The sequence below is a fragment of the Mandrillus leucophaeus genome, unplaced genomic scaffold (assembly GCF_000951045.1).
Source record: "Mandrillus leucophaeus isolate KB7577 unplaced genomic scaffold, Mleu.le_1.0 Scaffold322, whole genome shotgun sequence".
NCBI lineage: Eukaryota > Metazoa > Chordata > Mammalia > Primates > Cercopithecidae > Mandrillus > Mandrillus leucophaeus.
Window position 1 is genome coordinate 3,691,170 of NW_012103388.1, and position 15,034 is coordinate 3,706,203.

General features: G+C 45.3%; 1 protein-coding gene across 1 annotated transcript in view; it reads left to right on the top strand.

Annotated features, from left to right (window-relative positions):
* TMEM241 (transmembrane protein 241) overlaps window positions 1-15,034 on the top strand; it is a 147,204-nt gene that overhangs the window by 128,606 nt on the left and 3,564 nt on the right. Inside the window, exon 14 of the mRNA XM_011988092.1 lies at window positions 4,632-4,696. Within this exon, the coding sequence (XP_011843482.1) occupies window positions 4,632-4,696 (65 nt within the window). The remainder of the gene's footprint in view (window positions 1-4,631; window positions 4,697-15,034) is intronic.

The following is a 15,034-nucleotide window of genomic DNA, read 5'->3' on the forward strand; positions in this document are numbered from 1 at the left end:
ACTCCCAGCTACTCGGGAGGCTGAGGCAGGAGAATGGCGTGAGCTTTAGGAGGCGGAGCTTGCAGTGAGCTGAGATTGCGCCGCTGCACTCCAGCCTGGGGGACAGAGTGAGACTCCGTCTCAAAAAAAAGAATTTAAGCAGAGAAAAAGAAATGGATTTTGTGTGTGTGCTAAAATAAACATAAGATTTACCATTTTGTAACTGGACATTTACCATTTATAACTGGACAGTTCAGTGGCATTGATTAAATTCATACCATTGTACAACCATCACCACCATCCATTTCCACAAATTTTTCTTCCTAAGCTGAAACTCTGTACCCATTAAACACTAATCCCGATTCCTTGCTCCTCCTAGGCCCTGACAACCATCATTCTACTTTCTGTCTCTATGAGTTTGACAATTCCAAGTAACTCATATAAGTGAAATGATACTGTATTTGTCCTTCTGTGTCTGGTGTATTTCACTTAGCATAATGTCTTCCATGGGGTAGCATTAATCAGAGTTTCCTTTCTCTTTAAGGCCGAATAATATTCCATCATAGGTATGCCCCACATTTTGCTTCTCTGTCTGTTCCTCCATGGACAACTGGTTTGCCTCCGGCTTTGGCTGTTGTGAGTGGTGTTGCTATGAACGTGGGTGTGCAGATATCTGCTAGGAGCCCTGCTTTCACTGGGTTCTTCTTTTTAAAAGCTGTATAGAGCTTGCGTGGGCCCTTGAGTTTTTGACTGTTGGAGAAAATTGATCTAGGAGTCAAGGCCTTGGTTCTGTTTCTCACTGCCACGAACTCCCTGGGTCCCTGGAGCAGTCACACACCATCTCTGGGTCACTGGCTCCCCACGTGAGTTAAGGGAGTCCCTTCGCCTCTTGGGCTGTGCCCTGGGTGACTACACGTGGGACATCCCGTACCCAGACTTGGCACACTGCGCCTCTCCTGGCTTCTGTTGCTTCCTCAATGCAGTTACGGATGGAGCGGACTCTGGGCATGAGCAGATTTAACAGTCTCACTTTTGAGTGTTCTTGAGCAGCTCCACAGGCTCCTGATGTACAGAAATCTGTCACTCTGCTGAGACGTGCATTTGAACCGTAGCCACAGTGAGGGCAGTGCATGGGGGCAAGTCCTCCACTGGGGAGTCAGGCCGCCAGTGCCTAGTGTCCACCTCTCTGAGCAGAGTTGTTGGCTGCTCCTTGCCCTTTCTTTTTTTTTTTTTTTTTGAGACAAAGTCTCGCTCTGTTGCCCAGGCTGGAGTACAGTGGTGCGATCTCGGCTCACTGCAAGCTCCTCCTGCTGGGTTCAAGCGATTCTCGTGCCTTGGACTCCCAAGTGGCTGGGATTACAGGTATCCGCCACCAAACCTGACTAGTTTTTTGTATTTTTTAATAGAGATGAGGTTTTACCATGATGGCCAGGCTGGTCTCAAACTCCTGACCTCAGGTGATCCACCCATCTTGGCCTCCCAAAGTGCTGGGATTACAGGCGTGAGCCACCTTGCCCAGCTGTCCTTTCTTATGAACTGACTTTTATGAAATAGTAGAACTTTGGTGATCATTCGTGTGTGTGTTTGTGTGTGTGTGTGTGTGTATATGGGAGATAGAGTGTGTGTGTGTGTGTGTGTATGAGAGAGAGAGAGGGGAGAGAGAATGAGAGAGAGAGAGAATGCCTCTAAAAAGAGAGCTGACCATTGGGCTTGTGATGGAAGTAAAAGAAAGCAAGAAGTTTGTACCGAATAGATTAAAACTGGGCCCGTCTGACCCCACAGTTGTCCCACCGTGCAAACAACTTCAGTCTACATTCTCTACAGAAATAAGATAAACGGTCTCAGGCAGCAGCACACTTGCTCCCTTGAGTGATACAACTCTTGAGAATTTTGAAAAGGTGGCTCAGGAGAAGGCAGGAGACTATACAAACATTTCCAGGAAGCGGCAGATGGCGAAGGCACCGGCGTGGCTGCTAAACCTACCTTCTTTTCAAGTAAGGGCTGGTTTAAAATGTTTAAGATGTGTTTTTTTTGGCAAAAGGTGCAGTTCAGAGGAATGAGCAGAACGGCTGTCTATCTCACGGCAGACAGGTTTCCTCCTAAGCTCAAGAGGCTCACAGAGGAGCAGAGGCACAAAGCCCAGGCTGTGGGTGTGTTGGGACCCAGGGCAGTTGTCCTTTTTTACCAGCTGGACTGAAAGTCATCTGAGATAGGCAATCAGAGAACAAAGAGAAGAAGCCAATCAAAGAAGGCCTTGAACAGCTGGTAAAATCAGGCAAGGACGATAAAGACAATGGTGAGGACACAGAAAAGACAAGTTGGGTCCCAACTTGTAAATCAAGCAAGTGTTCCATTATGCCGAGCTGCCAGCACAGCCAACATCCATCAGTGGGACGGAGCCTTTCTCAGCAAGTCCAAGAAATACATCTCCATTGGCACCATCCCAGGCTGTGTCTAAGAAGTTGCAAAAGGAAAGAATGACTAACAACATAGTTAACTTTAGTCAAGACTAATGAAGAGGGTGGGGAGAATGAAGAGAAACATAACAAGAACAACAAAAAAAGAATAAAAAGGAAGGTAATCAAACAGGCACAAGCAATGTAAAATATTTCTCCAAACAGCTAAATGTTAATGAATCGGGAGACCTGGATGAAATGCATTTCTGGGAAAAGTGAAAATGGAAAATATGCAACAACAAGAAAGAGAAGACTTGATTAGGTTAATAGCTGTTAAAGATCACCCTAGCTAGGAGATCTAGGTCCAGGGGCCTTCAAGTCAGGGGTAACTTTCAGAGTCAAGATCATCTATAACTGTTGCAGGATAAGCAGAGAAGCTGATGAACTCACTTATGTGGTTAGTACAACATTGTTTCCAAGACCAGACAATTGCATTGAGAGGTAATAACATTTTAGCCCACTTCATTTATGACCATAGATGCAGAAGTCCTAAATTAAATGTTTAAAAAAAAAAGAAGAAGAAGGGCCAGGCGCGGTGGTTCACGCCTATAATTCCAGCACTTTGGGAGGCCAAGGCAGGTGGGATTGCTTGAGCCCAGGAGTTCAAGACCAGCCTGGGCAACAAAGTGAGACGTTGTCTCTACAGAAAATATTAAAAATTAGCTGGGTGTGGCAGTGTATGCCTGTAGTCCCAGCTACTCGGGAGGCTGTGCTAGGAGGTGTGCTTGAGTCCTGAAAGGTCAAGGCTACAGTGAGCTGAGATCGTGCCACTGCACTCCAGCCTAAAAAAAAAAAAAAGAAAAGAAAAGAGGGACATTTATCCATTCATCATGCACATCAACTCAAAAGTTGTCATTCAATATGATCTTTAAGAAAAAGCCACCATTAGTCTCCACTTATAGAAATCTCTTTCCCTATCCTTTGTATTCTTGGAATTGTCTCTCTGGCTGGGCATCTACTTCTTTATTGCCCCTCAGGACAATACCCAGGTCATTTTTTGTAGTCAAGGTTTTTGCTACAAATCAATAAAGCAAGGCAGAAAGTAATACCAAATGACTCAACTACAAAGAAAAGTTCCAAAAATCTCACCACGTTTATATCCTATCACGAGGGTTCTGGATTTGTAGTTCCAGACTTCTTTCTGAGATGGTAAACGGTGACCATGAGGTCGTAAACATACTCCTTCCTTCTGCCTGTCTGTCTGCTGCCTTGCTCCCAGCTTGGAGACCTAAAGAGGCCTCCAGGACAGCACATGAAATCCCCCTGAGGGAGATGGTAGCTGACGTTTCTGAGGACCTGCAGCTCAACTGAACCTCTCCCAGCAAGGCCTACATCCCACTTCTCACTGCAAGAAAGCAGATTCTTAAGCTTACCTTCCCCATGGAAGCTGTTTTGACCTGCAGGATGCAGAAGTTTGGAAGCCAGAAACATCCTTCCTTAAGTAGACATTCCAAATGTGGACAGAGCTGGGCCACTGGTTCACACACACTCTTGGTGCTAAGGGGTTCGAGGCACTTCTGGGGTCTAAGTCCTATGGCTGCCATTCCTGAGACACTTTTCTGGAATTTCCAGCCTTGAGAGATGTGAAGGTAACCTCTTCCCTCTCCTCTGGCTTCTAGATATTTGCAAATAATTAATTAATGATTTAATCACTCCGTTCCCCAGGATGCACCTGGTTTCTTAGAATGTGTGTCATGGATCAGAAAGATGGGAGCATTAGGAGAGGACAGAGAGATGGTGCATTGGACAAAGGCTGGGCGACAGATAAGTTTTTATCTGGAGGATCCGAGAAGAGGTTAATGAGCACATCTGACCTTGGAGATGATTTCTGCTCTGCTGAGACAAAATGGAAATGAGTTATCTTAATATACCCCTTCCCTGGAGAGAGATGAGGGCGGCCTTGGCTGTGCGCCTCCCTTTTGAAGAATTTGGAAGTTAAATGCTTCTTTGAACATTCTCACCTCCAAAACAGACTAAGACTTAGCCTTTTCTACACCAAATGCTTGGCTCAGAGGCACCACTAAGTACAGGGGGCTGACTAGGAAGCGTGTGGGGGAAGAGGACATGCGAAGTGGAAAGAAGTACCTGATGGCAGGAATCCGAACTCAAATGAACTAAGCTTGTGAAAAAAAATGACATTGGAGTTTACCAGAGCCCTGCTGGTGTAATGACCTTTTGTTGAAATTATTTCTACAGATAATCACGGCTGGCTTATCAATATTGCTGTTTGAGGCGATCCTGACCAGTGCAACCACGGGATGGTAAGTCTTTTGCATAGAGACAGAAAGTGCCAGTTAGTTACTGAGTTTCATCAGGATGCTAAATTTTGCTCTCAAATGTTGCCGAAAGGGAGTGTGCGTTGGCTGTTTATCTCCATCCAAATGTAAATCTCATATTAGTGAAGCCTTACTTAAAAAAAAACCAAAACTTTTATTAACCTGTAAATGCAAATTCAGAAGAGTGCATATATCATAAATATACTACTTGATGGGTTTGTACAAACCAACCATTCTGTATACCATAACCAGCATCCAGAGCAAGAAACAGAACATCGCCCTCACTCATCCACCCCAGAACAGCCGCTGCTGGTCAACCACTATGTGTGTGTATATGTATATGTATGTATATGCATAATATGTATAATATAATATGTATAACAATATGTAATGTTTAGTAAACCACTCTACACCCACACACACACACACACACACACACACACACACAGAGTCAGCCCTTTGCATGAACAGGTTCCAGATCCTCAGATTCAACCGTGGGTCAACAATGTAGTTTAGGCCTGCAATGGTTGCATCTGTATTGAACATGTACAGACTTTTTTTCTTGTCATTATATACAGTATAACAACTATTTACATAGCATTTACATTGTATTAGGTATTACAAGTAATCTAGAGATGATTTAAAGTATACAGGAGGATGTCCATGGGTTGTAGGCAAACACAACACCATTTTATATGAGACTTGACAATCCATGGAAGTCCTGGAACAGATCCCCTGTGGGTACTGAGGGGCAACTGTATACACACACACACACACACACACACACACACACACAGAGCGCGCGTGCTGTGTCTTTCTATTTCTTTGATTTTTCCATTAACTTTCTCTTGGACAAGCTCCAAATGATCCTGTTTAGAATGCACTACCCATTTGCATAAAGACAGCACGCCTCACTAAGATATGTGAGCAGAGACCAGAAGAAAGTGAGGGAGTGAGCCATGGGGATGTTGGGGGACAGCAGTGCCAAGGGGTGGGGAGGAAGCAAGAAGACCAGGGGCTCTGGCCATGATCTAGATGCAAGATGATGATGGCTGAGAACTGGCTGATAGCAGTGGAGGTGGGGAGACATGGTAGGATACAGGCACTAGGATTTGAGAGAGAGGAGTCTAGGATGACTTCTAGGTTTGGGGTCGGAGCAATTGAAAGAATGAGGTTGCCTTTCACTGAGATCGAGAATGCTGTGTGAAGAGCAAGGTTTGGCAAGGTGGTGGCGGAGGTGTATCGGGCATTGGTTTGAATGTATGAAGGCTGAGGTGCCTGTTGGACCACAGAGCGGAGATACAGGAATAGGTTGTTTGCCAAATCTGCCTGGAGGTCCGGGGAGGGAGAGCCTTTCTGTGCCTTGGCCACAGTGGCGTGTGTCTCCTCAGGGCTTCTGGGCCTGTCACTTCGTCCCGGATACCTTCCTCCCTGCTTTCAGTTGGCCACTACTGCTCATCCCCCAGGTCTTCAAATTGAGGTGACTTGGGAGAGGCTTCCCTGGCCACACCCTGTGCAAGCCCTGCTAGCTTTTTCCTGTCGCCTTGCTAATTTCCTCCCTGACAGTTCTGACTGTTGTGACCAGATTCATTCCTTTCTGCCCATTAGGATCTGCCTCCCTCCCAGAAGCAGTGCGCAGGACCCTGGGGGTATGCAGGAGACAGCTGGGTGTGGGGTGGTGTTCAGCAGGGCAGACCGGGACAGGCAGGCTCTTCAGAAGGATGACTGAGCAGGGCAGATGGGGACATGCAGGCTCTTCAGAAGGATGACTGAGGCAGGCGCATGGCCGTGGGGAGACACAGCGGGGACTCAGAATCCCAGGAGGTAGGTGTGGCCGTTGTGATGGTAGCTTCAGGACACACCTCCCGGAAAAGGCCACACTGCCCTGCCCCATAGCCCTCAGAGCCCGTGACTCACAAGGGAGGTTTGGGCCATGAGTAACACAGGGATGTACAGAGAAAGTACTACTGTCGGAGAGGACCCAGCTGTGACCAGTGCCCCGGGCTCGCCCTCCGCTCAGGCCTCGGAGCTCTCCATCTGAGACGGGAAACAGGCCTTCTGAACTTATTAGGACCATGCGCCTCTCATTCAAGGGCCAGTTGGTTATGACCACATGAGGACAAGAATGAAGCGATCAGGTGGGTTTCACCCCTGAACTTTCTGCACAAGACCTGCCCATTGGAGAGTTAAGAATGCTATCTATTCTGATTACTAATATTCAAACCAGTAGGTGATTGTTACCAAGGGTTTGGGTTGTGGTCTGCAGGGAAGGTGAAGGTGAGGGAGAAGGTAATGGAGAGTTTAAACGGTTAAAACAGCTCATTGCTGATGAATGGGCATGCTTTAATTTGGGGAATATATATGTATGTATTTTTAAGCAATAGAGTAATGCATGCTATTTATAAGACATTTAAAACAATACAGAAATATGTCAAGTAAAAAGTGAAAGTCGCTCATCCTTCACTCCCTCAAACTCCTCTTGCCAGACGTCACCACGGTTTGGTTGAAGGGTGAGAACAGTGCTACATTTGGCCATGGATGTGTAACCCAACGGAGGTGGACTCTGTTCACCGTAGGAGGTGTTAGATCTGGGGGCCCAGCCACAACAGTGTTTCTGAAATGAAACCACACCGAGCAGCCCTCACACACATCACACATAAATAGTCTATTCCTTGGGCTGGTGACAACGTTTCGTTTCCTTCCCTGTGACCAGGGATAGCCTGGCCTCAATCCTGGATGCTGCACATTATGTAGAGAAATTCACATTTGTTGTTGCTGCTCACTGGTCTTCTGTCCTTTGTTTTAAAAAGGAAATGCCTAGGACCACTTTAAGATCGTGCTTATTTCCATTCTAGTTCCTATATATGACTTGGCAGATTTTTTCCCCCACGGAATAGCACTATAAAATTGAAGTGCAGGCAAATTTTGGAATAGGTTTTTACATTTCTTTACCAGTATTATCAGGAAAGAAAAGGCATAGTATTGCTTAGCTTTGCTCAAATAAAGCCTGACTCTAGAAAATAAGTATTTTGGCTGGGCGCGGTGGCTTACGCCTGTAATCCCAGCATTTTGGGAGGCCAAGGCGGGCAGATCACCTGAGGTCAGAAGTTCGAGACCAGCCTGACCAACATGGAGAAACCCTGTCTCTACTAAAAATATAAAATTAGGCAGGTGTGGTGGCGCATGCCTGTAATCCCAGCTACTTGGGAGGCTGAGGCAGGAGAATCGCTTGAACCCGGGAGGCGGAGGTTGCAGTGAGCTGAGATCGTGCCATTGCACTCCAGCCTGGACAACAAGAACGAAACTCCATCTCAAAAAAAAAATAAGAAGAAAGTAAGTGTTTTTCCCGTGCCTGCAATCAGAGTAGTCCTAATAGCTACTCTTTCCCCTTCCTTCTTTTCTTTTTTTTGCATTTGTTTGCAAGTTGGACCTGCTGAGTTGTCACTTGCTTAACTCAAGGACCACCATGCTGCCTGGTGGGGGTCAACACTGGTACCCAGGTGTGCCCAGGACAGCCTCCCATCTCCCAGGATTCTTCTGTGGATAAAATGGCCTTGGATGCTGACATAGCCACAGAAACAACAGTGTTATTTGTGAACATCAGCAGGAGATTCATATGGGATAAATGTGAGGGGCAGGACCAGTGGCCCTGTGGAATACCATGATGGGGAGTCTAAGAGGTGAACTTGCATCTTGTGTGGCCTTGGGCTGCAAGGGGTTCCTTCAGTAAACAGACATTTATCAAGTGCCTCATATGTGCCAGGAACCATTCTTGGATAAAAGTCAAAAATCACTGCCTCTGCAGTGTCTATAGATGCTCATTGCCCTGCCTGAGGGCAGGTCCACATCTGAATCATCCTAGATGGACAGAAATGAATGGTTTTGCTCACTGCAGTCAGAAAATGGAATTTCTAACCTTTCTCAGGAGTGCCAGTGGGGGCATTTCCTGCCCCAGGAAGACAAATGGAAGGAAAAGAAAAATTAGAAAATGTTCCTACACCTTCCTCTTCCTCCTCCTGCTGTGTCTTCCTCTTCTTTTTAATAATAATAACTAACCATTTATTGGGCAACTACTGTGCCTCAGACATTTGTTACATTAATATTATCTCATTTACTTTTACGACAATCTTCCGAGTTATCCCTGTTTTAAAGATGAAGAAGCTGAGGTCCAGAGATACTTATTTTCCCAAGATTTTATAGCTACTAGGCAATTGGACCAGATTTCAAACCCAGGTCTCTGTGTGTACAATGCCCCGTAACCTGCTAGAACTGAATTGAAAAACACCAAGGATTTACAGCAGTGCAGATAATGTACGGGCGGAAGCTCATGAGCTGTAAGGGAAACTGGCTTACATGTTCCTCGTCCCACCACTGTGATCCTCCATAAAAAGTATGTAGATGATTTGACAGCAGAGGAAACAGAGTGTCACCCAGCACAAGACAGTCCTAATTCCTATTCAGGGACTGACCTGCAAGCCAAGAATGTCCAGTAGACATTTTTAGGGAGGAAAATCTCATTGTCATAGGTTTCTTATACCATAGGTATAACTCCATAATATCAATCAGTTAAACATTTTTATTGAGTAATTGCTGTATGCAAAGTATGTGGAAACCATAAGAAATATAAGATATCCAACACTTAAGGGGTTATCAAGGGAAGGGCAAATCAGAAAGGTAATTCATGGGATGGATCAGATAGTAACTGTGTTAATGCCCAGCGAATAGGAAGACTGAAGGAGGGAGAGAGGCCAGGAGTGTTTGCAAGTGAACTGGGTGTGAACTGGGCCTCATGCTGAGGAAGAGGCTTAGCTGGGCTGAGAGTTGGGGGATGGAAGAGTTCTGGGCGCCTCTCACCTGGGAAGACAGGGCAGCCAGTGGAGACTCAGTGATTTGTAACCAGAACTGGGGCTCTGAAGCAGGAAGCTAATCTGTCTCCCCACTCTTCCTCTGCACCTGTCCTTCTGAGGAGGGGTGACACAAATGGTAGGCAGACTGACATCCCCAAATCCAGCTGCCCAGAGAAGAAACCCCTGAGATACGTATATGCATACATGCGTCTCTCTCTCCCTCTCTCTCTTTCTATAAAGAGAATATATGTATTTTATATCTAATATATAATTGATAGATATATAAAATGTCATTGATATATAATTGTTGTTTTATATATAATATATATTATATAATAAGAATTATATATTTTATGATATAAATTATATATAATTATATATGATATATAAATATATATTTTTTTATATATATATAAATTCTTGAGACTTTTCCCCAAATTTCTGCATCCTTAGCTTTCATAGTGTTTGTCTAAATTCTTTATTTTATTATTAGTAGTATTATTAGTATTAGTATTAGTATTTTTAGACACAGGGTCTCTCTATGTTGCCCAGGCTGATCTCAAACTCCTGGCCTCAAGCAATCCTCCAGCCTCAGCCTCCCAAAGTGCTGAGATTACAGGAGGGAGCCACCACTCCTAGCCTAGCCTAAATTCTTTTTTTTTTTTTCTGGAGATAGTTTTGCTCTGTCTCCCAGGCTGGAGTGCAGTGGTGCAATCTCAGCTCACTATAGCCTCCACCTCCCTGGGTTCAAGCAATTCTCATGCCTCAGCTTCCCAAGTGGCTGGGATTACAGGCACGCACCACCATGCCCGACTAATTTTTGTATTTTTAAGAGAGACCAGGTTTTGCCATGTTGGCCAGGCTGGTCTTGAACTCCTGGCCTCAAGCGATCCACCCGCCTCAGCCTCCCAAAGCACTGGGATTACAGGCGTGAGCCACTGCACCCAGCCCCTAAATTCTTGACAATATCTTTCTCTCTTACAAGTAAGCCTGCATTGACCACATTTTGTACAGAACTTCAAAATGAGCCAAAGAAACCCAGGTATTGAACTGAATGTGAGAGCTAAGAGTAAGACAGCTCTCCAGTGTGAGGAAAAGCTGAGTCGGAATAGTAAGGAAGCAGGCGTCTGTAAGAGGCTGTCTCTGGGCTGTTTCATATCCTGTGAACTTTATGGTATGTCCTGAGAAAAATGGAAAGACAGGCTGTGTGTACCCAAATCAAGGAAACAGAATGTGTGATTATTGCAAAAGGAACCTTGACTTTGGAATTTCCTGATTTTTGAGGACTCCTGAGGTTAAAGATGGTGTGTTTTCAGCCTGAAAGAATTTTCCAACCACAAAGTGAACCACCAGAAGAGTGGACGGTGCTTCAGCTCTGTGTTTTGCACAGAGCTGGTCTGCCTCGTCCATGTACTAGGCATGTTCAAGCGTGGCTGGGTGACCAGCTCTCAGAGCCCAGGCAGGGGTGGCGGCTGATCCCTGTGGCATGGGACTTTAAACTGATCAGAAGTCACAAAGGGCAGAGGCTGCAGGCCTATTTTGTTTGGACCTATTGTGTGTGCTGGTATAGTTACTATTTCTTGTCATTTGCTTTTCAAATTTTAAGTTAGTCATCACCATTTTGAAATCGGGTGATTTCCTCATACAAATCCAGATTTCCAGATTCTTTTGAAAATGTGGAGCAGCTGTTAATGTTGGGCCTGCATTTGCACACAGCAGCAGTTTCTGGAATGAGTAGAGGCTGCCTCCTCCTCACGTAGGCGTGTGCTCTCCAATCCACCATGGCTTCCACCACCCTAGGCTGGCTGAGACTGGAGGACCCTGCCCCAGCCAGTATCCTTGCATCCATATATTTGTATATTCATGCATTCCACCAAAGGGCTGGGCTGGGCTCTGAGGCTACAGAAGTAAGCAAGGCACATTCCCTGACTCCAGGGGGATCACTGTGTAGGGGATAAGTGTTCAAATATATATGTCATTATCCTCCTCCTTGGATGGACAACAGCTTAGCTGCCCAAAGTAGGCCGTCTGAAGTAGGACTTCTCACCCAAAGCACTATTAATATTTGAGACCGATAATTCCTTGTTTTGAGGGGTTGTTCTGTGCCTTGTAGGATGTCTAGCAGCAAACCTGAACCCCACTCGCTAGATGCCAGTAGCACCCCCTCAGCTGTAACAATGAAAAACGTCCCCAGACATTGCCAGGAGTCCCACCCCAGTTGAGAATCACTGGTCTAAAGTTCATGGGGGCTGGTGGAGAAAATGCCTTTTGAAATTTCAGCAAGATCTTAAGGAACTTGCTCATCGAATGAGAGCTTTGGATCAGCTCAAGTGTCAGGTCCTCAGCTGCTCCTCCCACCCCCTGTGCCTGTGTCTGGCTCCGTAGGCACTGGCTGCACTGAGTGACAGGTGGCTGGCGCCATCTCTCCCACCAGGCTGTGAGCAGCTCTAGGAGAAAGGGTGTGTTTCATTCACCTTTGCGTCTCTAGGCTTGGTGTTGAATACTTGCTGAATCAACACTGAGTGGCCAGCCTTCAAAATATTGTATCCAAGAACAATTATCAACCTAAGTACCCAATGTTGGCCAATTTTTAAAGTTAATTAAAAACAACTGCTCTCATCCAGCCAATTATTATAAAAACAATCTATTTCAAGTCCAGTAATTTGAATATCCAGATTTCTATTTAATTGTTCATTTTTAATTAACAGTTTTATGTAATATTAATTCCCTCTATTTCAAAATTCAGCAAAGGAGATTTGAAGCATACAAGAGAGAAAGCTTCTGACCTGAGAGCAGCATCCCTGTCAAGTGGAATTCATTATGGTGCCTCCTCTCTGAATCCCGTTTTGTAGACGGGGAGAGTCACCCTTCTCTTTGGAGTAGTTTAGGAACAAGGAAAGAAAAGAATAACCAAAAGGCAACTTCCTTGTTCTAAGGAGTCCATGATGATCACATTTGCCCCTTTGCACATCATTCACTGAACTTGCCATTGATCGCTGTTTATCAGCCATGAGGATCACTTGAACTTGAGCCTAGCACAGACCTCACCAATGCCGAGAGTCTTTAGAAAATGATCGTATATAATCTTTGAGTAAAGATTTCTTATCCCTTTAATTGTAAGGAACTTCATGGAGGCTGCCCAAACCTATGTATAGGAAGAATGAATTTAGGGGCAAAGAAAACGTCCCCCATCACACTCCAAAATGTCTTCAGGATCACAGTGTCTGAAATTTATGAGTTTTCCATTTGAATTAAAAATTTGAAACCTCCTCTTTAAAATTCTATGTAAGAAGGGCCTTGTCAATAACGTTGCTCATTACCTCTCAAATTTTATCATAATTTAATAGATTATGAACTCACTCAGCGGGCCCCGAGGAATGGAACATGGGGCAGAAACATTGTGGTGAGGAAGAGAGAAAAAGGAAAAAATAGTTTAGGACCAAACTGTTTTTAGACCAAATAGTTTGGGACTTCTCCCAGATGGGAGAAAGGGGATCAAATATTAACAGTTTCACTATTCGTTGAATCAGTATTTATTGAGTGCTGCATTAGGTGCGGGGCCTGCAGCCAGGTAAAGGAAGCAGCCTCCATCCTCTGTCTACTGGCTCAACAGGAATTAACTGAATAGCCATAACAATAAATGTAAAATTTAGATGGAGCCCTGGGTCCCTCATAGGAGGAAGAGAAGGGCTGGAGAAGCGCTGAAAATAAACCTCTGGAAGAGAAGCTAGTGATGGATATTTCTGGCCATGTGTGCCCTGCAGTCTGATGTTTATGCCTTGGTTACATGAAGTTTGTTCATTTCAGGAATGATGGGGATTACAAGATTTGCAAACAGTTCCGTCAAGCTCTGACTTAAATAGTTGTAATGCTATTAAGATTCCTGGACACATGTCAGCCCTTCCTGCTGTTTAGAAAACAACATCAAAGCTTACCTCCCTGGCTCTCCTAACAGTAAACTGAACCAAGGTTTGCTTTCATTTTTAGTATTTACTAAGCTGCTTTGGTGTTTCATGAAATAGTTCAGGCCAAGGGACAGAATGCAAGGTTATTACACTCCAGCATTGTTCTAAGGCTATGGGAGTAAAAGGGGCAAGGGGCCAGCCCCTACCCTGGTTTTCTCCCTGGTGATTAAGGAGGATTAGTGGAAAGTGTATAGAATGTCCGAGCTCCTGGTTACATTTGCAGAAATAAAACCCTCCCAAACCCAAAGCTCTGTGTAGCCCTTGCATCCGGTCGCGGTGACTCTACATTGCCCGGGAACTTGGCAGGGTGACATACATGCTCTTGAAGGGCTACAAGGGGAATGGCAATCACTTAAAAGGGAAAGCCAGGTCTTTGGAGGTGAGCCTGTGTGCAAAAAGAACGCCTCCCCTTCACAGTCATGTCTTTTCCAAAGAGGAGAGGTGATAGAACCCTTCAGCATCTGGGGTCCTGAGCTAGACAAGGCACAAGCAGGCTCCCAGCTTCACAAAGGGGCCTCATTCCCAAATCGGGTCGTTGGGAACTTGGGTCACAATTTGTCACAGAGACAGTGCTGACAATGATGATTACAGATCTAGGGATGTCCACAGATAGTCATTTGGTTCGTAACATGGACATTCGTTCTAGCTACATTATTGTGAGTTAAATAGAATCGATCAACTTATCACTATTATAGTTTTATTTCTGTGTGAAAGAGCAAAGTACATCCCAACTTGGAGTAAGGTACTAGGCATCGATCTCCCTCGGCTCCCTCTCCTCCATCCCCATTGTGAACCAGGTGGGGGACATCCTCCAAGCCCCCCCACCTCACTGGCCAGTGTCTCCTGCTGCCTTCCCCCAGAAGCCTTTAATCACCAGAGAGAGGAGATCACAGTGTTTGGGGGATTCTCCTAGTCTCCAAGCTGATGAAGGAGTACGTTTGTTCTCTAGCTCCGGAGAACAGCCTTGGCCTCGCAGGCGAGGTTGTAAGAAATTTCTGCTGTAGAGTTAGTGTGATGAAGGGCTGCCTGGGTCACCATGGGGAAGGAACATGTCTCAGCCAGTCCCTGCCAACCCCAGTGGCTTCCACAAGTGACATGCCCATGGAGATGCATGTGAATCTAGTTGACCAGAGCCACTCATCCGTGGGACAGGCTCACCTTGCTCAACAGGACGTGCCCCTCACTAGTCTTCAGGCAGAAGTTGGGTGGCCCACCGGGAGGACCACAGAGGAGGGGATTGCTACTCTCAGAGGGCAGTCGGCTAGAAAATATTAATAATCCTATGTTAGTGACTGTCCATCATAGGCTAAACACAGGGGTGGGTTGCTTCTGATATATTATTTCTAAGCCTCACAGAGACTATTAGATGCGATCATCTCCCATGGTACAGATGGAGAGACTAAGGCTGAAAACATAGGCAAGATCAACTGACTAACAAATGCCTGCATCAGAGCTTGAATTGGCCTGATTCTAAAGCATATTGATTTTTTGGTTTTTTGTTTTTTTTTTTT